Below are 27,257 nucleotides of genomic sequence, written 5' to 3'. Positions count from 1 at the left end.
CAATAGGGAGGGAGGGGGGAGGAGGGAGGGGGGAGGAGGGAGGGAGGAGGGAGGGGGTTCGTATTAAAGGCAGAGTGGGAGGATACGCGGAGCAGGAAGAAGTCTTTAGCCATGCTGCTGGAGAAATCGTTCATGGCAACTGGTGAAAGCGCAGTCCCAAAGTTCAGGTGGAGGGAGGGTCAAGGGGTCAAGGCTACACGAGCACCAAAAAACACCAGCGCTCACATAGTAGAGAAAAGATTGTGGCCTCAGTTTGTTCTGTGATAACTTGACCGGTATAAAGTGACACATCATGCTGGAAAGCATGATGGGATGGGGGTGGTGGTGGTGGGGGGGTAGGAAGAAGGCGCCTGGACTCCCCAGACGACAGTATAGAGTGATCGCTGTTCACCATGAGACACGGGTGCAGCTGTCCTTCAGAGACATGCAGTCTGTCTGGTGCTGAAATGAAGCAGGAGGGAGGGAGGGAGGGAGGGAGGGAGGGGAGGGGGAGGGGGGGGAGGGGAGGGGAGGGGGGGGGGGGGGGGGGGGAGGGGAGGGGGGGGGAGGGAGTCCCAGCACCACCCATTACAGTAGCTCATTCCCTCACCCCTACCTAATGCGTAGCTGGTCTCTGGGACGTAAAGAGATGGACTCAGCCTTAAGGCAATGCGTAGCCCTTACAGATGCTGGCAGATGCATACGAGTGTACAGAAGAAGCATGCAGAGGAATGTGGTTGTGTGTGTATCAACGTTGTGTGTGTGTGTACGAGCAAAACAGCCTGTTGACAGAACTGTGCGTGCGTGTGTGTGTGTAGCCTCTTGAGAGAGCTGCTTCCCGATACCGGAAGCGACAGGAGAGAGACGGTAGAAAGAGAAAGCATGAAAGCAGAAAAGAGACAGAGAGACAGAGAGAGAGACAGAGAAAGAGAAAGAGGGAGAGAGAGACAGACAGACAGAGACAGAGAGACATCGAGAGAGACATAGAGAGAGACAGAGAGAGAGAAAGAGGGAGAAAGACAAAGAGAGAGAGACAGAGACAGAGAGATACAGAGAGAAAGAGGGAGAGAGAGGGGGAGAGAGAGAGACAGAGAGACATAGAGAAAGAGAGAGACGGAGACAGAAACAGAGACAGAGACAGAGACAGACAGAGAGAGAGAGAGAGAGAGAGAGAGAGAGAGAGAGAGAGAGAAAGCGGGAGAGAGAGAAAAGCGAGGACAGGGTGGCGCTGGGAGGGGGGGGGGTACACACTGGGGGCATGCTCAGACACTAAAGGGGTGAGGGGTCAAGGTCGGCGCCGACGTCATATGTTGGTGAGCGTGGTGCGGGTGACGAGGCGCACACTGAGCGTGCCCGGGAGGTCGTTGTCTTGGCGATTGCCCTTGTCGCGCAGGTGCAGGGTGTGCTGCTCCTGACGATCGTTGGGGTCGCTGAACACGGTCACCTGACCCAGGAAGGTGTCTACCATCACGTTCCTGTTGTAGATCTGAGGGAGCCAATCAGACGAGGTCGGTCGGGGGTGAGCGGGCGGGAGAGGGGAAGAAAGAGAGAGAGAGAGAGAGAGAGAGAGAGCAGAGATGCAACGGCAGGGAGGGGTTAGGGACAAAGAGGAATAGAGAGAAAAAACACAAGTCTATTGGTTGTGTTTACGATCTGGGTGGATGTTCAGAGCTCGCACTGACACATCGATGAAACCTTTTCATTGATGGACAGTCGGTCATGGATATTTCGATCGCAGCGCCATTAGAGGTGTTAAAGCTTGGAATGGATGAAGAGGAATAGAACCGGGTCTGTATCGAACCCCCTCGAGCCTCACCTCAATGTGGATGCCTTCTTTGGGCTTCTTGCGGTAGAACAAGCCTTTGATGTCGAAGTTGGGGCTCCGCGTGTCCTTATGCACGGGGGAACGAACCCTCTCCCCCTCACAGGTGATGATCACATACGGGTCCGAGGCTAAGGGAGAGAGGGCCTTGTCAGTCGCCGCCTCAAGACTGGGTGTGGGTGTGTCTGTGGGTGTGTCTGTGGGTGTGTCTGTGGGTGTGTCTGTGGGTGTGTCATCGTGTTACGTTCAAACACACTTGGACAAGGCCTGTTCCCTAAGCGTGTGAAGCCGGGGCAGGAAGTGAGGTTTGTTTCGGTAACGAGCACACAGGCACAGGGAGAGGACGGATCAGAGCTAACAGCTACAGGCCGTCACTGACAGCCACTAGGTGGCGCTCCAGTACCTCCTGTTTGGGGTCTCTTCTTGCTGGGATTGAGGCAGTGCAGTTCTGTGTGTGAGAGGGTCACCGTCATGCATGTGGCCATGCGAAACCCATGGATACACACACCAGCACACACACACAGATACACACACACACACACACACACTGGCACCGACAAGTCAAACATGAACTCAGGTGTGAGTCCACATTGTGTCTAAACAATATATAAAAATATAAAGATATAAAAAAAGACATAAATTGGATATGAAACAGAGTTGCAATAAAGTTGCAATGAAAAAGACAAACAAACAAGAAAACTATTCAGTAAACAACTCCAGCTGCAGTGACAGGGGAGTGAGAGAGGGGGGAGTGAGAGAGGGGGGAGTGAGAGAGAGAGAGAGAGAGAGAGAGAGAGAGGGAGGAGAGAGAGAGAGAGAGAGAGAGAGAGAGAGAGAGAGAGAGAGAGAGAGAGAGAGAGAGAGGGAGGAGAGAGAGAGGAGTGAGAGAGGGAGGAGTGAGAGAGGGAGGACTGACAGAGAGAGGAGTGAGAAAGGCTGGGAGCGGTGGTACCTCCGTTGGAGTCCTGGCCGTGCAGTCCCTCTGCGCCCAGCACGTGGACCTGGGTGACCAGCTGGGGGTAGCCACACAGCCCAGTCCAGCAAGTCTGGGGGGGCTCGTCTACAGTCAGCTCTCTGGCGGGAAGAGGACGTGCTGTTATCACTATGACGACCGGGGCAACTGGAAACGGGGTTATTGCTGCGACGACCGGGGCGGGGGGGGGGGGGGGGGGGGGAGGGGTGGCGGGAGAACTGGGAAATTCAGCTCCTTTTACAAAGCCACACTTCAATTGCTGGTGAACAAGCATTCATTTATGTAAGAAGCACATCATTCGATCATGTTTTACAAAAAATAAATAAAATTAACGTATTAAAAGAATATATATTGATACACATTTTTGTGACCCTCCATCATTGTAAGATGGGGCCCCTGCAAAAACACAGTTGTGGCTACACCCTAACCCTAACCCTAACCTTGGGGTTACAATGGGCATGTGGGACGTCTGGTTTACTTGCAGTCTGAAGGCACATCAGTGAACACCCGGAGAAGAAACTCCCCCTGCTGCCCCGGGTCGAAGGTGGAGGGGAGGATGACGTAGCGGCCCTCCTTCAGCTCCTTCCTGAGGAACACGCAGCGGGAGTTGATGTAGATGGAGCCCGCCACCTTCTGCTGGGCCATGTGCATGCGGTACTTCCTGTTTAGCTCCACCTAGAGGACCGGAGGGAACGTTGCATCATGCTTTGAGAAATAATGAAAGAGAAAGATTAAGACCAACAACAAAAAAAAGAAAAGATATAAGACAATATTCATGTAAAAAATTGTGGATGCTTACGACTTCTGTAGTCGTGTCGTTGTGTTTGTGTGTGTGTGTGTGTGTGTGTACCCGGTGAATGTCAAAGCCTATGGCCAGGTTTTCTCCTTTCCCCTCTTTGGGCGTGGCCCTCTTCTCCTTCTGCTGAAGGCAAATCAGCACCTCGTCCTCGATCTTCTTCACGTCAAACACGTACTGCCCAAGAGCGTCAAACAAGACAAACACACAGTTCATCTACGAGACAAAAACAAGTGGAAACAAGAAGACACCCACCCACCCACACCCACACACACACCTGCGGGTTCTGCAAGAAGGTGTTCTTGTGGTTGATGCAGCCCCCGGAGCGGTTCCTCAGCGGGTCGGGCCGCTGGATCCAGACGCCCCTCATCACCTCCTCCTCCCAGGTCTTGTGGAGGCTCAGGTACGACGTGTTGATGAGGCGACACAGGATCAGGTCCGTGAAGTACTGGCAGAAGTCGTCAAAGGTCATCCTTAGGGGAGGGAGGGTGGGTGGGTGGGTGGGTGGGTGGAGGAGGGAAGGAGGAGAGAGGGGGAGAGGTTGGTGGAGAAACAGGGGGAGGAATAATGTGAGGAGAGAGGAAGAGAGGGACGTAGCCCGTAGAGAGTGTCATGGTGCAAGTGGCCTAGTTAGGCAGGGCTGAACGAAGGAGAGGTTAAACGGAATGGAGAGAAAGAAGTTGTTATGAGTCCGTATCTTGAACACACGAGTATGAATATGTTTAGCGAGCGGCCTTGCGAACGAGAGGACAGTAAACCTCTCGCGGAGAGAAAGAGAGATGTAGATCGCGGTTCAAAAGCTCGCTAACGTTTACCTCGCGAACGCTACGTCCGGAATCAGACGAAAAAGGCGAAACACAGACTGAAATGAGACGGTTTTGCTTTGAGAATGTGGAAATGAAAGGACCATATGGAGGGTTGTGTGAGTGCACAAGATGGCCGCCGAACTCACCAGAACTCTCCGTCATCCTGCACGGTCACGCCCAGCTTCTCCCTCTCGCTCTTGCTCACCTTCTTCCACTCTTCCGAACTGGGATAGGGGACAGGAAGTGATGTCATCAGTCCCTGAGATAGCCCATTAACTATACTGAATACAACTGCGAACACACACACACATACTCATCGTACTCTGACTACCCTAATCTTAACGCGGGTCTGTGCGTCGTGCTTCTGTGTGTCCCAGACAGGCCACCGTCCTCCCTAGCTCCCTAAGCAGGAAGTCGTCTCCAGCACCTCCATGTGCTTCATTGACTGCAGCTCCTGCGCACGTGCGTGCTAGTCGTTACAACTCAGCGAGCTCCTGGAGGGAGAGCCGGATGAGGCACAGCCAGACGGCCTCTGAGAACTGGAGCGTGATGATCAACCATGAAGGTCCTGTCTTTGGAAAGCCTCCCTTTTTCTCGTGAAACGTTCACCAGCTGAATGTCTGGCACGTTAACATTCAGGCTGTTCTACTAGGTGCTTAGAAATCCTCAATCAACTCCCTATGTAACCTCCCCTCCCCTCCCCTCCCCTCCCCTCCCCTCCCCTCCCCTCCCCTCCCCTCCCCTCCCCTCCCCTCCCCTCCCCCTCCCCCTCCCCTCCCCCGACCCGACCCCGAGGTGCAGTTCCTCCCCCAGGCCACCAGAGGGAGCCGTGCTCACCTGTCGCTCCAGGGCCCGCTCCACTCCTTCTCCCCCCAGGGGTTCCTCATGCGGATCATGTGCAGCTTCTCCGACTTGAAGAAGGCCAGCAGGCCGTGGCCCAGCCGCACCTTCCTCACGTCCGTCACGGCGTAGGCGTGGCCCTTCACCAGGCCGCAGTCCAGCCTGGCTTCCATGTCCTCCACCGTGGTCGCCTGGACGACCAGGGAAAGGGGGGGGGGAAGGGGGGGGGAGAGGGAGAGGTTTTTATTGATGTAACTCGATCTCTCTGGAGGTTTTAAAACGAATGAAGATGACCCTTCTGCGAGGGCGGCGGCAGCTGTGGATCTCTGAAGGGAAACGAAATAAATACAACGGACGCACATAACTCCTCGACCCGCGTCGTGTATTTCACGGTGCGGCGAAACTGTCCCGCCTTAAAGAGCCTCCCCCCCCGCTCCGCGTCTGTCTATGCTTGTCAGACAGGTGTAATTCAGTTTGTATTTTGGTGATCCGTTACATTGTATCACGCTGCAGACAGCACGCAGTCTCCAGGACCAGACACTTACAGTTCTAATCGCGTTTCAGCGGTCAGAGTCCAGGACCGCAAAGCAACCACATCTGATGAACAACCCGACTAACTTCAAAAACATCTCAACAACGACAGCAGCACGCCGTCAGAGCGCAGCATATATATTTACTGCCTCCAGACTAGAACCTCCAGACTAGAACCTCCAGACTAGAACCTCCAGACTACAACCTCCAGACTACAACCTCCAGACTAGAACCTCCAGACTACAACCTCCAGACTAGAACCTCCAGACTAGAACCTCCAGACTAGAACCGCCAGACTAGAACCGCCAGACTAGAACCGCCAGACTAGAACTGCCAGACTAGAACCTCCAGACTAGAACCTCCAGACTACAACCTCCAGACTACAACCTCCAGACTACAACCTCCAGACTAGAACCTCCAGACTAGAACCTCCAGACTAGAACCGCCAGACTACAACCGCCAGACTAGAACCGCCAGACTAGAACTGCCAGACTAGAACCTCCAGACTAGAACCTCCAGACTAGAACCTCTAGACAGGGTTCCATGACCCTCAAGCACCTGCGCGAAGACACGTCGGGGCGGAGAGAGACAGACGGAGGAGACTGAGTGCTCCTGACACTGAGCAGCGAGCCTGTCCAAATAAGAGAGCTGTGAAGAAGCTCGGGCTATTCCCCCTGACACTCATCATGTTTCACCTCCGCTGCTTTAAAGAGAACAGAGAGAGAGAGAGAGAGAGGGAGAGAGAGAGAGGGAGAGGAGAGAGAGGGGATGGATAGAGAGACCGAGAGAGAGTGAGGGAGAGAGAAAGAGAAGGAGAGAGAGAGAGGAGAGTGAGATATGGACAGAGAGAAAGAGACAGAAGGAGAGAGGTAGACAGAGAAAGAGAGAGAGAGACAGAAAGCTAGAAACACAGTAATCAACAGAAAGATAGACGAAGAAAGAGAGGAACAAAAAAGCAATTAGGCGGAGAGTCTGTGGAGATGCACGAGGGTTTTTAAAAGCGTTCTCTTGCATTTACAATCAGTCTCCCACCCAACAAAGGACTGAGTCCAGCCAAAAACCCAGAGCCGAAGTTAGAACAAATAACCACTGCCAATCTAGGAAAGGTCACAACAGGAACTAAGAGCTTTGGTATCTGGGGCCTATCTGTTTGGCTGACATGCTGGTTGGTCTCTCCGCTCACGCTATTGTTAGTTGTTATTCCAAAACAAAAAAGCGTTTCGTCAACCCATGAATGAATTGTCATGAATATAAATGAATATAAAGCAGCTATTGGTCTGGACTGAGAGCTACTCCACTGGGAATCATTGTAAGCTTGAAAGAAACCCAGAGCTGCCTGTCTGCATGGAGATGGGCCAGGCTGAACAGGACAGCAGACAATCATTTTAAAGGCTTGTTTACTGTGTGTGTGTGAGTGAGAGAGAGAGAGAGAGGGAGAGAGAGTGTGTGCATGTGTTTGTGTGTGTGAGAGTACGTGTGTGTGAGAGAGAAAGAGTGTGTGTGTGTGTGTGTGTGTGTGCGTGTAGTTGTGCCTACAACCACAGCAGCATGTTAACATTCATCCAATCAAAACCCTACCGGCCTCTGACCGTCACCAGGTTCAAAACAATGGAAACAACAGAACCCAGCAACAGGCCTGAACACCCCAAAATGTTCCTATACGTCCCTCTAAGTTCCTCCAGGTTCCTCAAAGTTCTCCTAGGTTCCTCTAAGTTCCTCTAGGTTCCTCTAATGTTCTCTAGGTTCCTCTAAGTTCCTCTAGGTTCCTCTAGGTTCCTCTAATGTTCTCTAGGTTCCTCTAGGTTCCTCTAAGTTCCTCTAGGTTCCTCTAGGTTCCTCTAATGTTCTCTAGGTTCCTCTAGGTTCCTCTAAGTTCCTCTAGGTTCCTCTAGGTTCCTCTAATGTTCTCTAGGTTCCTCTAGGTTCCTCTAAGTTCCTCTAGGTTCCTCTAGGTTCCTCTAATGTCCTCTAGGTTCCTCCAGGTTCCTCTAGGTTCCTCTAGGTTTCTCTAATGTTCTCTAGGTTCCTCCAGGTTACTCCAGGTTCCTCCATGTTCCCCCTGACCCCTCACCCTTATGGAGCAGCTGATGAGGCCGTCCCGGTTGTGGACCTTCAGGACCCTCTCAAACAGCTGGTTGCGGGCCGCCTCGTCCGTGGCCATGTGGCCCTCCAGCAGGTCCATGGGCTCGGACACGCCCCCGGTGAAGTCCACCAGAGCGTCCGCCGTGTTCCCCCCGTCCAGAGCCTCGTAGCAGCCATACACCCTGGGGAGAGCCATGGGGAGAGGGTCACAGACAGCAGGAGGGGAGGGGAGGAGAGGAAGGGAGGAGGGTCACAGACAGCAGGAGGGGAGGGGAGGAGAGGAAGGGAGGGGAGGAGAGGAGGGGAGGGGAGGAGGGTCACAGACAGGAGGAGGGGAGGGGAGGAGGGTCACAGACAGCAGGAGGGGAGGGGAGGAGAGGAATGGAGGGGAGGAGAGGAGGGGAGGGGAGGAGGGTCACAGACAGCAGGAGGGGAGGGGAGGAGAGGAAGGGAGGGGAGGAGGGTCACAGACAGGAGGAGGGGAGGGGAGGAGGGTCACAGACAGGAGGAGGGGAGGGGAGGAGGGTCACAGACAGCAGGAGGGGAGGGGAGGAGAGGAAGGGAGGAGGGTCACAGACAGCAGGAGGGGAGGGGAGGAGAGGAAGGGAGGGGAGGAGAGGAGGGGAGGGGAGGAGGGTCACAGACAGGAGGAGGGGAGGGGAGGAGGGTCACAGACAGCAGGAGGGGAGGGGAGGAGAGGAAGGGAGGGGAGGAGAGGAGGGGAGGGGAGGAGGGTCACAGACAGCAGGAGGGGAGGGGAGGAGAGGAAGGGAGGGGAGGAGGGTCACAGACAGGAGGAGGGGAGGGGAGGAGGGTCACAGACAGGAGGAGGGGAGGGGAGGAGGGTCACAGACAGCAGGAGGGGAGGGGAGGAGAGGAAGGGAGGGGAGGAGAGGAGGGGAGGGGAGGAGGGTCACAGACAGGAGGAGGGGAGGGGAGGAGGGTCACAGACAGGAGGAGGGGAGGGGAGGAGGGGAGGAGGGGAGGAGGGGAGGGTCACAGACAGGAGGAGGGGAGGGGAGGAGTGTCACAGACAGGAGGAGGGGAGGGTCACAGACAGGAGGAGAGGAGGGGAGGGTCACAGACAGCAGGAGGGGAGGGGAGGAGGGGAGGGGGTGAGGAGTGGAGGGGAGGGGAAGGAAGAGAAAGAGAGGAGGGGAGGAGGAGAGCAGGAGTAGCAGTGACGTATCTACGCTCTACTGACTTGGCATAAGCTTTCTCCACCAGCGCGCTCCAGAACTCGTTGCTGTCGTCCGAGTGGCAGTACACCAGCTGGTTGTCCAGGGTGGGCAGCCTGTCGTCGATCACCACGTCCACCCACTCCCCGAAGCGCCAGAAGCGGAAGTGGAAGATCCCCGCATACGAGTCTGGCTTCTCTGTGTCCCACTCCTGCTCCTTCCAGTCAGGAATCACCTGAGGAGAGGAGGGAGGGAGGGAGGGAGTGTTAAGTATCGAGAGACCTGTCAACCCGCCACCTCCATTGCGGAACAAATATAATTGATCACCTCCACCATGTGGGGAGAGGGGGCAGGGGGGGCAGGGGGGCAGGGGGACCGGGGTCCACCGAACACGACACGCGCCAACTCATTCCAGTCTGCTGGACCGCTCTGAATAGCAAGCGCAGTGCTTACACACCGGCGTGTGGAGAGAGGAGAGAGGGGAAATCAGATTCAAATGAATCAGTGCTGTGTTGCTGCCCTTGGAGCGGGCGGGGGAATGGACTGAGCACGACAAGACTGTTCTGGTTGGCTGGCTTCCTCTCTGCTGATTGAAGAACTTTCCGGCCTCAGCTATGGGAAGCCGTTTCTTCAGGAAGAGAAAGAGAGAAAGAGGGAGACAGAGAGGTAGAGAGAAGAAGAGAGAGAGAGGGAAGAGAGAAGAGAGAGAGAGGGAAGAGAGAGAGGGAAGAGAGGGAGGGAAGAGAGAGAGGGAAGAGAGGGAGGGAGACAGAGAGGGAGGGAGAGAGAGAGAGAGAGAGACAGAGAGAAAGAGACAGAGAGGGAGGGAGACAGAGAGGGCTCCTGAGGGAGCAAGTCAGCCTTTCCTTCTCCCTCCAGACTCACCTTCCTTTTCTCTCTTAATCTTGACCTCCCTCTCTTTCCCAATCCCCTCTCCGCTGCTCCTGCCCTCCCTTCTAGCCCCCCTCTCCTCCCTCCCTCCCAGTCTCTCTATGACTTTGGACTGCAGTGAGAAAATCCATCTCGGCACTCATCCAAAAGACAATAAAGCTCTATAATAACTGAACTCAGGCTGGGGAGAGCCCTGGCCGGACGCAGGCCTGGACACTGGCCCAGACTCGGAGGAGAGGCAGCACCAGCGTGACCCTCTCTGACCCACTGAGACGGGCCGTATCAGCAACACAAAAGTCTCCGCGAGACGTGGACTCCTTCAGCTCAACTTTTAGCTGCTGAACAGACAACATTTGGTGACACCTGCTTTCTTTGGCGGGGGGTGGGGGGGCAGGGGCTGGGCGGGGGTGGGGGGCGGGGGGGGGACAGATTCACAACTATTTCCGTTGTAGATTGCATCGAGACCCTGTGTAACAGTACAAACAGGGATAATACCAGCTACTGCTCAGTGACCAAGCATTTGACTGTCGATCGAGAGGATGCAGGTTTGAATCTCCCCCTTCCTCCACTACGTCCCATTGGATGAAAGAATCTTCTAAATGAACACGTTGTTTTTTAAACTGATAAAAACCTTTCTCCTCTCCCAGAGCTAGGATGAAGTATTCAACCAGGTGGTAAACAGGGCAATCCCCATGCCGTACCTTCCAACGTCACTACCCCTCGGTTGCCTAGCACTGTTGCTTAGCGCCTGCCAACAATACCCCCCCCCCCCGCCCACGACCCCACCTGGAAAGCCATCATCCACTGTGTACGGTTCACACAAATAACCACGTCAGGGAAAGGAGAGCGGATAGAAAAGGGGTTGAGAGGGAGGGAGGGAGTCGAGGGAGAGAGGGAGAGTCGAGGGAGAGAGGGAGAGAGGGAGAGAGAGAGAGTCTAGCGAGCTTCCCGGAGCGGGAAGAAGGGGCGGGGGAAAGGGAAGCAGAAGAACGGCAGAACGAGAGGCACCGAAACCACAGAGGAAGACGGGAGCTCAGGAGGAGAGAGTAAGCGAGAGCCGGATCGATACAAAAGGATTTCCTTTCCTCCCCCAACGCTCATCCGGTTCTGTAGCGGTTGAAACTTAAAACGCTCTGAGAGGGAGAGAGAGAGCAAGAGAGAGAAATTGGGAGAGAGATAGACAGGTAAAGACAGATAGAGAGAGATAGACAAGTAGAGACAGATAGAGAGAGAGAGAGGTACAGAGAGACAGAGACAGAGAGAGGTAGAGAGAGACAGAGACAGAGAGAGGTAGAAAGAGAGAGAGACAGACAGAGAGAGGTAGAGAGAGACAGAGAGGAAGAGAGGGACAGAGACAGAGAGAGGAAGAGAGAGACAGAGAGGAAGAGAGGGACAGAGACAGAGAGAGGAAGAGAGAGACAGAGAGGGACAGAGACAGAGACAGAGAGAGGATGACAGGCACCCAGGAGCTGTCCTTCCACATGGACTTCCAGCTGACGGAGGTGATGCGTCTGCGGGTGCAGTCCCTCCAGCAGCGGGGCCAGAAGAGGCAGGACGGTGAGCGTCTCCTCCGCCCTCACGAGGCCGTCTACCGCCTCGACTTCACCAAGCAGTCCTTGGGCTTCACCCACTGGGGGGTGAGGCTAACCCAGCCGGGACGCCTCACCATCACTGCCACCTCCCAGCACTGGACGCCCGACCTCACACACCTGATGGTCAGGCAGCTCCTGGAGCCGGCTGGGGTGTTCTGGCGGGCGGCGGGCGACCCGGACGACGGGCCGGTCCAGTGCTACCAGGCAGACGCCCAGGAGTTCGGGGAGCGGATCGCTGAGATGGCCTCGGTGAGGAAGGTGATGTACTTCCTGTTTGCCTTTGAGGAAGGGTGCGGGCCGGAGAACGTTGACTGCTCCATCGCCTTTGAGGTCCACAACTAGGGTAGCTGACCAGTCACTGTGAGATGGATGTTTGGGTTTGGGTTTTTTAGGTTTAGGTTACTTGCTAGATGAGGGTGAAGCTGGTAGTTGGAGTCATAATTAACAGTTGGCATTTTGGCCTGGCTCATAGCAGAAGTGTAACAACGGAGTATTCTCGGTTCTTGTTCGGGAACACGACAGGGTGCTCTCTTTCACAAACTGACGATTATGACTTTAAGTTGTTGTTTAGGAAGACACTGTGAAACCCCAGTGGGGGACTCCCCTCCCCTCCCCTCCCCTCCCCTCCCCTCCCCTCCCCTCCCCTCCCCTCCCCTCCCCTCCCCTCCCCTCCCCTCCCCTCCCCTCCCCTCCCCTCCCCTCTTCTCCCCTCTTCTCCCCTCTTCTCCCCTCCCCTCCCCTCCCCTCTTCTCCCCTCCCCTCCCCTCCCCTCCCCTCCTCTCCCCTAACTTTGCCACTGACTTAGCTGACTTCCTCTCAACTGTCAAGTCCTTTTTAACCATCTGCTGTTAGACAAGATCAAAACCAGCCATCAAATACTTTATGACCAGAAGAATATAAAGAAGAGTAGAAAATATAATATATAATTTACAGACACATATTAAAATGACATATTTAAAATATATGTATATATATTTTTAACTAGTTGGGGAGTTATAATGTACGATATCAAAGCTTCTCTCTGTTAATAGTAGACATTTGATGAATCGCTGCAAATGTATAATCAAAGACTGTAAGTAATTTACCTCCTTTTCAAATGAGATTGTGACCTGAATAAACCTTAAATCAAAAACTCTCTGTGTTCCATTTCTGTTTTCATTTTGGGTCTGGCAAAAACAAGATGTCACACATCCACAGACAGAGCTGGTCACGCTATGCATGAATCGAGTTGTGGGCGTAGCTTCCTCGGTAGATTTGTCCTGTGGGGGTGCTTGTCAACCGACCACTTGGGTGGAGTGTGTGTGTGTGTGTGTGTGTGTGTGTGTGTGTGTGTGTGTGTGTGTGGGATAAGAGAAGGAAGTCACACACACTCCACTGTGGCACCTAGCCTTGACAGAGAGCAGCACAGGTTAGACAACTGCACACCTGTTCTCTCTCTCTCGCTCTCTCTCTCGCTCTCGCTCTCTCTCTCTCACAGGTTAGGAGAACAGATGTACTCCAACCATCATTGTCCTGGGAGAAGGTGCTACTTTGAGGTGGTTGTCAAAACCGAGGTCTCCTGAGAGGGGGAGCATTCATGATCTGTAATGAGCCCTCTGGTGCCACAAAGACAACATACTGTTTAACCCCTCGCCAAGTAATGGGTCCTAATGGGCACACACACACACCTACACACACAAACACTATAAACACACATACTATACACACATACGAAAACACAGGCACACAAGCAAACAGCAGTGTGCACCATCTACTGGAGCTATAAGATGTTACTTGCCAGGTCAGATCCTGTACCATCAGTACCACAGTTCAGCCACACACACACACACACGTGTACCTTCAGTACCACAGTTCAGCCACACACACACACACGTACCTTCTGCCACAGGGCCTCTCTGGAGGCCAGGCTGGAGCACGCCGCCACAAACCAGCAGTTTCCCAGCTGACCCTGGTGCAGGTCGTGAGCACTGATGCCATCCACAAACAGGTGAGGGTCTTCACACAGCTCCTGACGAGGGAGGGAGGGAGGGAGGGAGGGAGGGAGGGAGGGAGGGAGGGAGGGAGGGAGGGAGGGAGGGAGGGAGGGAGGGAGGGAGGGAGGGAGGGAGGGAGGGAGGGAGGGAGGGAGGGAGGGAGGGAGGGAGGGAGGGAGGGAGGGAGGGAGGGAGGGAAGAGAGAGAAAAGCTGAGGATTAGGTTTGTGTACAACAGTGGCTAGTCGTGGTCAAAAAGAAAGAGAGACTGATCGTAGAAAGGCGACCTGGGAAGTGACAGGAAGACTGAGGGAAGAGTGAGAGCGAGTGATGTAAAGCAGGAAGTGTGAGGGAAGTGATGTAAAGCAGGAAGTGTGAGGGAAGTGATGTAAAGCAGGAAGTGTGTGGGAAGTGATGTAAAGCAGGAAGTGTGGGGGAAGTGATGTAAAGCAGGACAGAAGAGACAGGGAAGGCCAGACATGGACGAGGTCCCTGTCAATCGGAATATAGATGAGGCAACGAGATACGCCCGCATTTTATCAATCATGATAGAATACATGAGGAGCGGGAGAACATATGAGAGAGAGAGAGAGAGAGAGAGAGAGAGAGAGAGAGAGAGAGAGAGAGAGAGAGACAGAGAGAGAGAGAGAGAGAGAGAGAGAGACAGAGAGAGAGAGAGAGAGAAAGAGAGAGAGAGAGAGAGAGAGAGAGAGAGACAGAGAGAGAGAGAGAGAGAGAGAGAGAGAGAGAGAGAGAGACAGAGAGAGACAGAGAGAGAGAGAGAGAGAGAGAGAGAGAGAGAGAGAGAGAGAGAGAGAGAGAGAGAGAGAGAGAGAGAGAGACAGAGAGAGAGAGAGAGAGAGAGAGAGAGAGACAGAGAGAGAGAGAGAGAGAGAGAGAGAGAGAGACAGAGAGAGAGAGAGAGAGAGAGAGAGAGAGAGAGAGAGAGACAGAGAGAGACAGAGAGAGAGAGAGAGAGAGAGAGAGAGAGAGAGAGAGAGAGAGAGAGAGAGAGAGAGAGAGAGAGAGAGAGAGAGAGAGAGAGAGAGAGAGAGAGAGAGAGAGAGAGAGAGAGAGAGAGAGAGAGAGAGAGAGAGAGAGAGAGAGAGAGAGAGAGAGAGAGAGAGAGAGAGAGAGAGAGAATAAATAGAAAGCATGCGAGAGAGGATACAGTTGTGGAAGAAATTTAGATTTCCTGTGTGCTTACATTATTCACTAATCAAGAGAACTAGTCATTGGATACTAGTTAGTATGTTCTCATGTAAGCTTGCTATTAATAAGAGTAGATTGTGTCTATGTGTCAGGGTTAATAGATGTTTGAGATCAGGAGAAATTACTGGCTAAATGGTCCTTGTCATGACTACAAGGAGAGCTCCAACTATGTGTTGGGAGCTGTGAATCTCTTTCTCTGAGACTGTTGTAACGGCATTTCTGCCTGACTGTCACTATGTTTACATTCTTGTGCCCTATAAAAGATGGTCCTCTGTCCTTCAGAGCGGGGAGAGAGACTTGATTGAGACCTAAGCCTGGTGTTGTGTTGTCATTTATTGTCAGAGGTCTGGTTTTCTCTCCCAATCTGCAGATTGATAAATACTTATTAAAATCCAGAACTCAACTGAACTTAGTCACTCCGTTTATGAAGAGACGGACAAAACACTTTCTTCATCACAGTAAAGTAGTCATCGAAGGTAAACAGAGAAGGAGCTGAAAAAGCGAGCGAGCTAGATGTAGAAAGAAAGAAGGAGAGAGGTAGAGAGAGATGTAGAGAGAGATGTAGAGAGAGATGTAGAGAGAGATGTAGAGAGAGATGTAGAGAGGGGGGGGGGGGTTAACAGCAGCTAATATGATCTGAGATGTTGGGGAGATAAATGTGGCGACAGGGAGGAGAAGCTGCAGGGTCACAGCTTCTGGGAGAGCCGGCCCCTTCGAGACCTCCTAACCACACACACACCTCACACACACACACAGACACACACACTCACACACAGCCCAACAAACACACACACATCACACAATTCTTCACAGTTCACACATAACCTCACCTTTCACCTTTCTGTAACCTTGTTCCCACACACACTCAGAGTCCCCCCCCCCCCCCCCACACACACACAGACACACACAGTCACAGAACCAACACCTGCGCCAGATTTGGGTCTAGGTTTCCGTGACTACAGATTACCTCAGGGAGCAGAGAAGGATGCACTTTCAGTAAAATCGAACATTACAGGCTAAGTAGCCTTCTCATCTCTTGGTGTGGAAGAGTCAGACTTGGGGGGGGGGGGGGGGTGGCAACAGGAGGTGCAGATACCTTTATTAGCCCCCTGATGCAAGAGGAGCTCCTAGCATAAACACTCTCTCACATTCCACACGCACGTACCTCGTGCGTTTCAGGCAGTTTAGCCCAAACACAAACCTCACACGCTGGATCCGCCTCAACTGCGGAGCATCTGACTGGAATCACACGCGAGAACGCGACACGCACGGCTTCGTTACACGCATGTTGCAGGTGTGCACGGGCAAGTGTGTGTGCAGTGAAGATCGTCTCTCCCTGTCTGTTTGATGTCTAGACAAGACCGGTGCCGTCTCTCTCTCCCTCTATCACTCGCTCGTTTTGGTTTTAGTCACACCTCCCTTCAGTACAAATCGAGGAACAAACACTTGATGATCTCAAAGCAAGTACAGAAGGTGATCAAGGATATGCGGTTCCAGTTACACGTGCATCCACTCCAAAACTCAATGTCCACAATAGAGCACGGCATCTCTGGTTGGCAGGACACAGTCTCCGTATAGCCACGCCGGATGGGTGGCGACGTTTGGCGTTGTAACTGCAGGCTACTGTTGAGGAGAAGCAATTCTCCTCCAGGAGACAAGTACCTTCTCCACAGCCAAGTGTTGGCATCATTTCATAAAAGCCTTCTGACAGGGGAGACCACCTCTCTCTAGGATGAGAGCACGCAATGAATATTCAAAGAACCTGTCAAGACTGGGAGGTTATGCTCATGAATACATAAGTGTGCTTGAAAGTATTTAAAAAATACATTTTGCAATCCTTGTTAGTGATTATTTAGAGACAGGTTGGGTGTGGTTAAACCATGCTCTCAGATCCTGGGTGGTTTGTCTGTCAGAAGAGGCGGGGCTTGTTTATGATGATGTCAGAAGAGGCGGAGCTTGTTTATGATGGTGTTTGTCAAACCAACACCAAAGTCTAAACTCGACGACGAGGCGAAAGCTTTCTACGTTTTGACCACGTACACACGCGCGAGCGCACATGTACACGCACACACACACACGCACACACACACTGTCCCATTTTAAGAGCTGGGTAAAAAAGATGGAGGAGAAATTCAAAGAGATAAAATATGTTCTTTTTAATGAGCCAATCTCTTCAGCAGGGCAGAGAGTATTCTAGCAGTCAGAACGGGCAGAGTGTGTGCCGGTTCCAGGGCAGCCAGTGTGGACTGGAAAGCCATTGCTCTGCTCCTGACAATAACGAATGAGCCTCCTGAATGCTCTTGTTCTAGACGTGCTTAATATTTTATTAAGGCAAAAGTAATTAAGGGGCGTGTGTGCGTGTGCATATGAGATGTGTGTGTGTGTGTGTTCAAGCCTGTCACTGCAGGCAGCTCTGCTGGTTCCTCTTACGCGTCCTCTGTCAGAAGCATGTGCTCATGTGTTCCTGCATTATGAGGAGGGCACACACACACACACACAAATACACACGCACACACACACACACAGCCAAGGTCAGTGATTTGCTGATTCAGGTGAAAGCTGGTTGCAGCAAAAGCCAACTTTTGCTGAGAGTCGACCAGTTCTCCTTCAGAGCTCCCTTGAGGCAGCGTCCCACAGTCCTGCCGACCAGTTGGGATGAGTCAATGTGCAATAAGGTGTGTGTGTGTGTGTGTATGCGTGTGTTGCCGTAAGCAGAGTTATAATTTCTAACCTTTTTTTTAAGAGTCTGCAACAGTATTGATCCAGACAGAGGAAGCCCCAAGCAGGGTTCAAACGCACAGAGATCCAGGAACAGGCTGAACCAGGCAGGGCTTGCAACTAACCTTTTTCCTCACTGTCCCAGTACTGTCCTGAAGTGCAAAATTAACCATCCCAATCTTAACTTGACCTGTCCCAAAGTGTAAATTCTTGTGTTTTTGCATTTTGACATTGGTCTGGGTTATTTGCCACACTATTTAAGTAACCCATACAAGTTTCTAAAGGTAAAAAAAAAAAAAAAGGTTTGATAGGTAACAAAAATATTTTCTACAAAATGTTTAGAAAATAATTTCTAAAGGTTGAAAAAATACTGGACTAGGCCCAGAGAGTGAGGGAACCATTGTGGACCGAGATCCCCTCCTCCAACCCAGCTCCGGGGGCTGGCTCAGGTGGTGGGATGATGAGTTTATCGATCCCTCCCAACCCTAAGGGTCTGGAATAATGTGGATGTCACGGCTAATGCTGGCAGCTATATTAACCAAATCATTTACCACAGTACTGAGAAGCTGTCACTGCAGCCTCAGAGTCCCAATCACTCACCTGCAGCCTTCACACACACATCCAACACAACTGCACACCTGTTCTCTCTCTCACTCTCTCTCTTTCTCTCTCTCTCTCACACACACACACACAACACAAGTGTACGCTCTTGTCATTATACTTCACTTTGCTGGTAATAATAAAGATTATAGGGGACCACAGCTGACAGTAAGGGAAGACTAATCAAGCTGCAACACCGATCGAGATCACTTAGCCTGGACGTGTTTGGCTTGGGAGGGGGGCCAAGTGAGCTCAGATAAACAGATAAATAGCTCCAACATTTTATTGCTTGTCAGTCATCTCATAAATCACACCAAGTAATTTGGAGGATGCTGTTGGGTGAGGCCGGGAAAGAGAGAGCGAGAGCAAGAGAGAGATAGAGAGATAGAGAGAGAGATAGAGAGAGAGAGAGATAGAGAGAGAGAGAGAGAGAGAGAGAGCGAGAGCGAGAGAGAGATAGAGAGATAGAGAGAGAGATAGAGAGAGAGAGATGCATTTTATAAGGTTGTTCTATTTATGCTCTGGATGCTCTGCTGTTTTGGGCCCGAGACATAAACGCACTCAAGTGCCTTTTAAACGGGGATAGCAGTAAATGTGAAATGTACTCCAGTGTTCAACTTCTCGCTGGAATCCCTGCTAGTACCCACCAAAGACAGGCTACAATCCATCTGCTGTAGCCACAAGCCACATCAAGCTACCTCATGGTGTCTTAGACATGCAATAAAATAAGATGACAAACACGAAATAACAGAAATAAAAAGGTTGAAAGAGAGAAAGAAGAAGTTGGTGAGACTGGATTATTTGCGCGCTGGGGTTCGTCGCCGACCAAAGCAGTGGTTTCAGAACCGGTGTTCCATATCATTCAGTTCCCCTGTTCCCCCTGCCTTGCGCTAAATCATGACGTTTTCTCTTGTTGCTTGGTTGAGTTGAATGTGATTTTTGATTGCTTGTGTTTGTTTATAGCTTACTCTACCTACTTTACACGAGCATAAGGTCTGATGTGATGGTGTATAATGATTACAGTAACATACATCATCACATCACTGTATTGCTTTATTAATGGCCAGACTCTTTCCTCAGGCCCCCAGGTAAATATGTTCCCCCTGTGTTCCCAGTGTAAAAGACTGGTGTATAGATGAAACGTAGTACACATTATGATCACTGTAAAATAATGAATGAAAGATAAGTCTCCTAAAAATAGAACACAGAATTTCCTACCTGCCGCACAGTATAGATTATTTGTGCCTGCAACAAAACGTAAGGTTGTGTGTTAAAAACGACACACCTACAAACAAAAATAACAACAATAAACTAAAATATAAACACCCAACCGAACAAGACAGTGCTCATGAGGAACTAGGCATTTCAGTTCGAATTGGGATACCTCAGTAGCGCTACTGTAAATGACAGTAGCGCTACTACTGTAGGCTACACTAGACGGATTAGCACTAGCTGTTACTGACTCTGAAAACAGGGACTGAATAATGATTGAGCAATACAACTTGCTACACAATACTTTAAAGACAGTATTTGAGTGCAATTTAACCAACCAACATCAATAAATGTACCTCATACTCATGGAAAGTAGGTAGAGTACACGCTCAGCTAACACACGCAACTATATAAATCACATTCAGCTCAACCAAGCAACAAGAGAAAAACGTCACGATTTCGCACACCCGCAAGGAAGGGGGAACAGAGGAACGGAATTGCCAAAACTAATGGAACCAGCCGCCCAGCAACACACTTCGCACCTTGGCTCCGAAACTTGGAAATCAGAGGCGCCCCAGGTGGAGGATATGTTAGGGAGCAGGAGGGATAATTGACTTGGACAGTCCCTAACGCATTGTCTCGCCCAAGGCGTTAAAGACGCTTTTTTTTATTGCGAATGTTTCTTCATTCTCCAGGTCTTATATTGCTGGACTCAGAGTGGAGGCTTTTCAAGCAGCCAAGCAACCATGGGCTTATCTACTGCCTGTGGGTCAACAGAACCACTTTTTTTTTTTTACCTATTCAGGCCTTTAAGTCTTACAGTTCAACACCAAAAACAAGTTCCTGCCTGTATCATTCTGTGTACTGTTATCAACAGTTGCGCTGCCTGTGTTTGAAGAGGTCAAGTCCCTGGTGAGTTTTAGGGCAGTTCACAGCGGTCAAACACTGGATGCACAGATTGAACAGAGGTGTGGAGCGCTCCTGTCGGGCAGTAATGAAGGACAGCGCAATATCCCGCCGATCCTCTTAAACGAGACATGTACCTTACACATTTTTGGGACTAGATGCCGTACTCATTCAGCCCCCACCCCCAGCCACCCCCAGCCCCAGCCCCAGCCCTCCAGAACGTCTCTCTGGATAAAATCAAAAACAAAATCAAATGTCCAAAAAGAAGTAAATAAACTGAACTCACCCGGGGTCTCTTCCAGACCACCTGGCCGATCCGGTTGCCCTGGTAGAAGAGCGAGTCGTCCACGGCCGGGAAGCAAGGGTCCTCAAACAGCAGGCCGCTCTGCAGACACTGCCTCTTCAACGCCGCGTGCTGCTGCCCCTCGAAGGCCCTTGCCGAGCAGAACATCCTGCTTCCTGTCGGGTCACGGCAGGGGAGAGACCAGAAGGGGAGACGGGGTGAGAGCGAGGCGTCGGAGGGGAGGGTCCCGTGTTCTAGAACGCTCAGCCGGTCCGGCGTCGTGTTTTAAAACGAGACAGGATGAGGAAAGCACAAACACTGCAAGGAATTTAGGCGTTCACACTCGTGTGGAGTTGAACATACATCAAACATGCTGTGTGGTGACTTGACTTTGTCGGCTTCAGCGACAGTGTCAGTGTCAGCAGATGCTTTCCACTTCTGCTTGTCACCAACCAGAAACAGGAAGTAAACATGGCCGACCGCGGTGCCTCGAGCAAAGTCTCCGACACAGACGTGTCCAACTGCTTTTGACGACCGAAACATTTCAAAGCAGAAGCGACATTTTCCACAACCGTCAATTAAGTACGACTAAAGAACACAGATATCGAATCACCACGTCAAAAAAGGACTCGCTCATCCATCCTTTGATATTTCTGGTAATCTCCTGCAAGTGACCCCTGTACTGACCCCAAACACATCCATCACTTGAGACAGTACCAGTGGGAGAGATGGAGGGAGGCAGTGAAAGACCAGGGCATGGAGAGGAAGGAGGAGGAAAAGAAAGATTGAGCCGTTCAAGAAACAGCCAATCTTCTTGCAGCCATAGATTCAAGCTGCTGCTGACTGACTGGCCTCCATCTACGATGTAGCTGAGCTTCGCTGACCTATCTCATCCCGGTTTCCAGGAAGAACAAATCTACCTTGGCTGTCTTGAAGGTTCATCTAACATAATATACTGTATATCGCCATGGTGACTCATGACAATTTACCACAACCATCGAAGGCAAGAAAAGGGAAACCATCATCATTACCTGATCTGTCGTTATACAAGCTTTGTGATCCTGCCTGCTTTTCAAGGGCCTATGTAGGCTGTTCAAAGATATTGTAATTTACAGTCCATTTGTGATCCATCGGGACTTTCTGAGATTTGATTATGATCTCAATCTTATTTAGGTTTAAGAGGCCATCTTTTCTGTCTTGGGAGATATGTGAGTGTATGTTTGTGTGTGTGTATCTATATATGAGAGAGAGAGAGAGAGAGAGAGCGACAGAGACAGAGTGAGACTGAGAGAGAGAGAGAGAGAGAGAGAGAGAGAGAGAGAGAGAGAGAGAGAGAGAGAGAGAGAGAGAGAGAGAGCGACAGAGAGAGAGAGAGAGAGAGAGAGAGAGAGAGAGAGAGAGAGAGAGAGAGAGAGAGAGAGAGAGAGAGAGAGAGAGAGAGAGAGAGAGAGAGAGAGTAGAATGAGACGAAAGCCTTTTGGGGGCTTTTTAATCAACCTTAACTGACTGTTGCTGCGTGATGTTCTCTGTCAATCTTCCATGTCCAGGGAATACAGACACAGCAACTGAACCATCATTAGACAGTAAATACAAACAACACATTCAATCCATTTAACATAAACAGATAAAAGGGACCAAAAACAAAGAAATGTTGAAGACCTTTCACTATATATTAAATGCACCGTCAGCCAAAATGGGTTGCTTCTATACTCCTGTCCGGACTCATAAAACAATTCTCCTCAGAAGCTGACTTAATCAAATCAAACCTTTAGCCCCCGAAAAGATTTACAGTGTTTTTGTTCCTGTCGTGTTTCCAGGGGTCCCTGGAGAGACAGGTCACCGTCGATGAAATGAACGAATGAGAAAGGGGAGGAATGCCAAATCAAAAGGACAAACATGGAAAATCCTCTCAAGGGAGCAGAGGGTAAAAAATAAAAAAAAAACACATACACATGCAAAGAAAGTTGTTGTCCGGGGTTACGGTCTGTAGGGTTATAGACTAATTAGGCCTGCATGGCAAGGCTGTCCCGCTATTGAGTCATTGATTGGAATAATTATTGAACCAAGTACCAAACAGCAATGAATGGAACTAAAGGATGTGTCTGTTTACTACTCAGCATGGACTGGAAGTCTGACTCACACTGATTGGAAAACAAATTTGACCAAATACCAAGGGGGACGGAGAGTGACAGATGGTGTGGAGTCGCTGCTCGTGACAGCGCTGGGAAAGCCGTCTTGTGCGGCCTCTCTTCTCGCCATACGTCTCCCCGATCAGATCCCAATCAGACCCTCCGTGGAATGGAGCCCTGCTGCACCGCAGTTTGAGTCTTTCGCTACTCCACAAGCATTGAATTCAACCTCAACTGAGGTCAGATAACTGATTGGTAATTCATGTTTTCATCTACAGGACAATGGTCAACAGTGGTCATTTTGAATAGTTCTCTATAAATAATACATGGATTGGTTGATTGATGGATTCTAATGTCCATGTGAATTCTGATGGTAGTTATTGGTAAAGTGTCAAGCTTGGTGCTGGATTAGCTGCTAATGCTAAATGACAGTTGAAGGATGAAGTATATGACGACCCTCCACTAGCTGCCGCAGGGATCATAGGCGGTTCTGGGGGAACAGAATCCCCCCATCCTGGTAAAATAGGATTTGTCCCGCCCAATAAATCACTGTGAACATAAGGATATTTCAATCATATTAATAATATAACAACTATGTGTTACAGCAGTATTTGTGGTGTCCCCCTCAGGAATTGCTCTTGAGAAAATGGCATATAATTGATAGCAGATTTTCGCCACTGGCAGGGATTCGTGTATGGTTGGTTGTTTTGACGGACACAGACATATTTCAACTTGGAAAAGGCAAGGGTCCCTTCTTTCAGCACCGCCCTGCAGGTTGTTACTCTCCGCAGCCTCTGCCTCTTTGGGAACCAACTCCGGTGATCCAGTACCACATCATCACACGGTCGGATAACATCACGTCTGTGTCAAGTCTCACACTTCTGCTTCCAGTACTGGTCTGGTGTGCACGAGGAAGCAACTGGAAGGAGGCTGGGTAGGCTGGGGGGGGTCTACTCTGCTCTGCTGAAAGACTGATTACACTGAGGGAGCTGAACAGTGGGCAGTAATGCACTGATCTGCTGACACACAGCAGAGACATGGAGAGCCCCCCTCTTCCCCTCCATCTGTTTCCACTGTACAGAGAGGGGAGGAGGGCAGGGGAGGGAGGAGAGGAGGGGAGGGAGGGAGGACAGGAGAAGAGAGAAGAGGGCAGGGGAGAGAGTCGAGGAGGAGAAGAGGGGAGGAGAGGGAGGACAGGAGAAGAGAGTCGAGGGAGGACAGGAAAAGAGAGGAGGAGAGGGCAGGGGAGAGAGGAGAGGAGGAGAAGAGAGGAAGAGAGGGAGGACAGGAAAAGAGAGGAGAGGGAGGACAAAAGAGGAGAGGAGGAGAGAGGAGGGACTTGTACCTGGTTGGCTCAGGAACACCCCCCCCCCCCCCTCCCTCCCTCACCTCCCTGCACGGAGGGCTATCCCAGCATCATCTCTTCTCTGCAGTCTCCTCCAGCCGGCCAGCTACAGTATCGACCATGACATCGGGCACACGTGCTTCCCACTCTCACCTCTTATCTATTCACTAGTGGTAAGGCATCATATCGACTCGAGGTCACAGGGGGGCAGTCTTTGACAAGGCTTACAGATGTTTCTCTCACATCCTGGACCAGGACATGTACATTCTCAAGCCGCAACGGAAACTTGATTTTGGATTCCAACATAGCTGATGCCATGGATAGTTTTACAAATGCCCAACCGATGCAGGGAAAGAAAGAAAAAAAGCAGTTATTTTTAAACGGGAATTTGTGTAACAGTAACATTGGGAGATTGGATGGGGCTGCTGTCATTCTGAAAACGACAATATCCAATTTGTTCTTTGTAGACAACAATAAAACAGCAAGGCGCATTCTTCTGAAATAACTACATTATCAAATAACCACTCCACTGCAAGCTACTCTATCCAGATTCCAGAGAATAAGATTCTGAAGCAAATTGGGAACCGCAGGAACTGAAAACCGCTTGCGATGGGCTACATGAACAAATCTATTGTAACATTGTTCAGTGATGAATATGTTATTAGCCTACATGTCGCCTATTATGTGCATAGAAAATCCTCGCGGATAGCCCAGCCACATCACCCTCGGCTTCCGTCGCGCGCGGTACAGCACGCAACCGGCCGATTGAGCGTGTCCCCTCGAGCTGAACCGTTCGTGCTCAGAATTTGGGACGGCAAGCCATAAATCAGGTGATTTTAGAGTAATGTCTTGCCCATCTCGTCTGCAACACATGCTTCTCCTACAGTTCGGCTAAAGCTGCTGTATACCAACCATCGGCGCCTTCTCATCCTCTTCTTACCGCACAGGAATCACAGCGTATTGCGCGGATTACAGCAACTGCACCTGCAGCGGCATCGGTCCCAGAACGTGTTCCCGTATGTTTTACCTTAACAGACCTCTTCTTCCTTGGCGACGTGATCTATCCGGTCCTCCGGGAATCCAGCGGTCGGGTCTGGCGGTCCCGGGTCAGCTGAGATTCCTCGTTCGGAGCGACGCACCCCCCTCTGACCCGTATACAGCTCTCTTCTCTCCTCTCCTCACGCGCAAACCAGGGAGGAGCCTGCGCGCAAGAGACTAAGATGCTGCAGACTGAGCATGTGCAGCCGGTGTTGTCTCTTGAACGCACGCGCGCGCGTACACACTTCAGTTCCATTCGTGGTCAGGCTGAAGGGGGTTCCCCGGCTGCACCAGTCTAATTGCACACTTTTCTCAAACAGAAGATATTCTTTAAACCTGCTCTCATGTTGGGAATGAGATACACAGCACAAACTGTTTTTTTTTTTTTTTTTCAAGCTTCATTAAAAACTCAGTCAAGAATATTATGGCTAATAGGCGAACACATTTGCTTGAGAACACGTAACATTCAAGTTGTGTTGTGGAGGTATCTTGAGAATTTGACCAACTGTAACATTTGTATAGGATAGGAGGATGTACTATATAACTTATACCATACATAAAAAATGCACGTTGTCACACTCTTGTGGCCGAAATCTGTAACAATAACAATCATCAAAGGGCAAAACATCTTATAGGAGGAACTGTACAAAACTAGTTTTTAATAAGGTGCTGTTTATTTAATCTCATTTTCACATCTTTTTTTGTACACTCTCCTTTTGCATTGTCTCATGGCAGTTACCGTCTGTAACACAGCTTTACTCACTGTCCTGGTAACCCCATGCTCCTCTCTGGTGACAGGGTGAGGAGGACGGTGCCTGCTCCTCTCTGGTGACAGGGTGAGGAGGAGGACGGTGCCTGCTCCTCTCTGGTGACAGGGTGAGGAGGACGGTGCCTGCTCCTCTCTGGTGACAGGGTGAGGAGGAGGACGGTGCCTGCTCCTCTCTGGTGACAGGGTGAGGAGGAGGACGGTGCCTGCTCCTCTCTGGTGACAGGGTGAGGAGGAGGACGGTGCCTGCTCCTCTCTGGTGACAGGGTGAGGAGGACGGTGCCTGCTCCTCTCTGGTGACAGGGTGAGGAGGACGGTGCCTGCTCCTCTCTGGTGACAGGGTGAGGAGGAGGACGGTGCCTGCTCCTCTCTGGTGACAGGGTGAGGAGGAGGACGGTGCCTGCTCCTCTCTGGTGACAGGGTGAGGAGGAGGGCACCTGCTGCCATCCTCTCATCACAAAAAAAATGAGCCTTTGACTTTCAAACTCCACAACCAGACATCACTCTGGCCCCTTGAATATGTGACACAGTAGAACAGAGTTCTCGCATTCTCTCTGTATAAGCTGAATGCTAAAATGCTCCACCTTCTACAGTACCATAACCCTCTACACAGGTTATTACAGCACATGTAGGGATGGTTGGAGGACTCCTGCATACTAGTTGGGGGAATTTTTATGTCACCCAACCAATTGATTGTTCCTCTTCGGTCCTGTAAAATTGTAATATAACGTTAAAACTGAAATTAAGAACAGCCCAACATCAGTGTTCCCTCCCATCAGTATCCGTCTAAAACTAGTCCTGGGAAAATAAGATGGGTCCATTTTGGAAACTTTGCCCACCCGAGTCAGTCTGTTGCTGTGTTTGTAACAATGTCAAGACCGTGTTCACAAAGTGTTCAGACAACTACTGACCGATGTCGAACGAGTCATTGTCATTAGTGCTATGAATTTTGTCATCTCCACCACAACAAATATGTCTGGCAAGGTAGGGGGGGGAAACAAGTTTCCACCTGTACCATGACTGGCCTTGTCTCCTCTTGCCTGGATTTGGGTTGACCTGATTTAACTGTACTATAGGGGGCTTAACCCAGTAAAGCAGGATTATCTCATTTCCACAGTTTGCTAGCTATGTTGGTTCAGTTGTGTGTTTACTTATTCTGGAGCTGATGTTTGTTCTTAGTCATGTGACCCGGTTGGTTCTGAACTTTCAGAATCCAGATTTACGGAACGCCCCTTTAAGGAACACCTCAGCCTGGGCATCACGAACCAACAGTCTTTTGCCTCACGCCTTTTGAGACACAGTGGAACCCAGCTCCATAAAAAAACTCTGGAGGGGGGGGGGGGGGGGCGTCATGGCAACAGATGGAGGCCACATCCTGTCTTCTGCCCAGAACAACGCTGGAGCTTCTAGACTCCTGCTTACACCCACTTCTCTCTTCTGTTCAGTTGTAAGGCAGGGATTCCCAGTTACCAGTTAGTTTCGTTGTTGTTTGTTTTTTTTGTTTTGTTTTTAAATAAGCCTGCGATTCTCAGGTCAATAATTCAAGGGTTTATCCCCACACAAGAAAAGGGAGGAGGATGGGGAGG

At 50.9% G+C, this 27,257-nt stretch overlaps 2 protein-coding genes across 4 annotated transcripts; one reads left to right on the top strand and one right to left on the bottom strand.

Moving 5' to 3' along the window:
• Window positions 1-1,282: 1,282 nt before the first annotated feature.
• capn5b (calpain 5b) lies at window positions 1,283-20,561 on the bottom strand. Of its 3 annotated transcripts, none has more exons than XM_084684253.1 (13): window positions 20,397-20,561; window positions 13,367-13,498; window positions 9,034-9,242; window positions 7,819-8,011; window positions 7,268-7,279; window positions 5,214-5,392; window positions 4,523-4,600; window positions 3,848-4,043; window positions 3,625-3,747; window positions 3,253-3,449; window positions 2,754-2,875; window positions 1,796-1,932; window positions 1,283-1,465 (listed from the first exon to the last, which is right to left on the bottom strand). In XM_084684253.1, exons 1-13 carry the CDS (start codon window positions 20,559-20,561, stop codon window positions 1,283-1,285), a joined length of 1,926 nt encoding a protein of 641 aa, XP_084540379.1. The 3 variants fall into 3 exon arrangements, with proteins under 3 accessions (XP_084540379.1, XP_084540377.1, XP_084540378.1); XM_084684251.1 differs by lacking the exon at window positions 7,268-7,279 and adding an exon at window positions 2,205-2,249 and having other exon boundaries at window positions 5,214-5,407; XM_084684252.1 differs by lacking the exon at window positions 7,268-7,279 and having other exon boundaries at window positions 5,214-5,407.
• On the top strand, window positions 11,350-11,832 carry LOC146246359 (olfactory marker protein-like). Its single transcript, XM_084684270.1, has one exon. The coding sequence runs from the start codon at window positions 11,350-11,352 to the stop codon at window positions 11,830-11,832; it is 483 nt and encodes a 160-aa protein (XP_084540396.1).
• Window positions 20,562-27,257: the final 6,696 nt, after the last annotated feature.

Source organism: Hypomesus nipponensis, chromosome 20 (genome assembly GCF_054491055.1).
Source record: "Hypomesus nipponensis isolate SF chromosome 20, ASM5449105v1, whole genome shotgun sequence".
In the NCBI taxonomy this organism is placed as follows: Eukaryota; Metazoa; Chordata; class Actinopteri; order Osmeriformes; family Osmeridae; genus Hypomesus; species Hypomesus nipponensis.
The sequence above is the reverse complement of the archived record's forward strand: the minus strand, read 5'-3'. Positions and strand labels throughout refer to the sequence as shown.

Coding starts and splice junctions, on each gene's coding strand:
- LOC146246359 (XM_084684270.1), top strand. CDS start 11,350: ATGACAGGCACCCAGGAGCTGTCCTTCCACATGGACTTCCAGCTGACG.
- capn5b (XM_084684251.1), bottom strand. CDS start 20,561: ATGTTCTGCTCGGCAAGGGCCTTCGAGGGGCAGCAGCACGCGGCGTTG. Junction 3,450..3,624: donor TAGGCTTTGACATTCACCGG/GTACACACACAC, acceptor CCGGTCCTCTAG/GTGGAGCTAAACAGGAAGTA. Junction 1,466..1,795: donor AAGAAGGCATCCACATTGAG/GTGAGGCTCGAG, acceptor TGGCTCCCTCAG/ATCTACAACAGGAACGTGAT.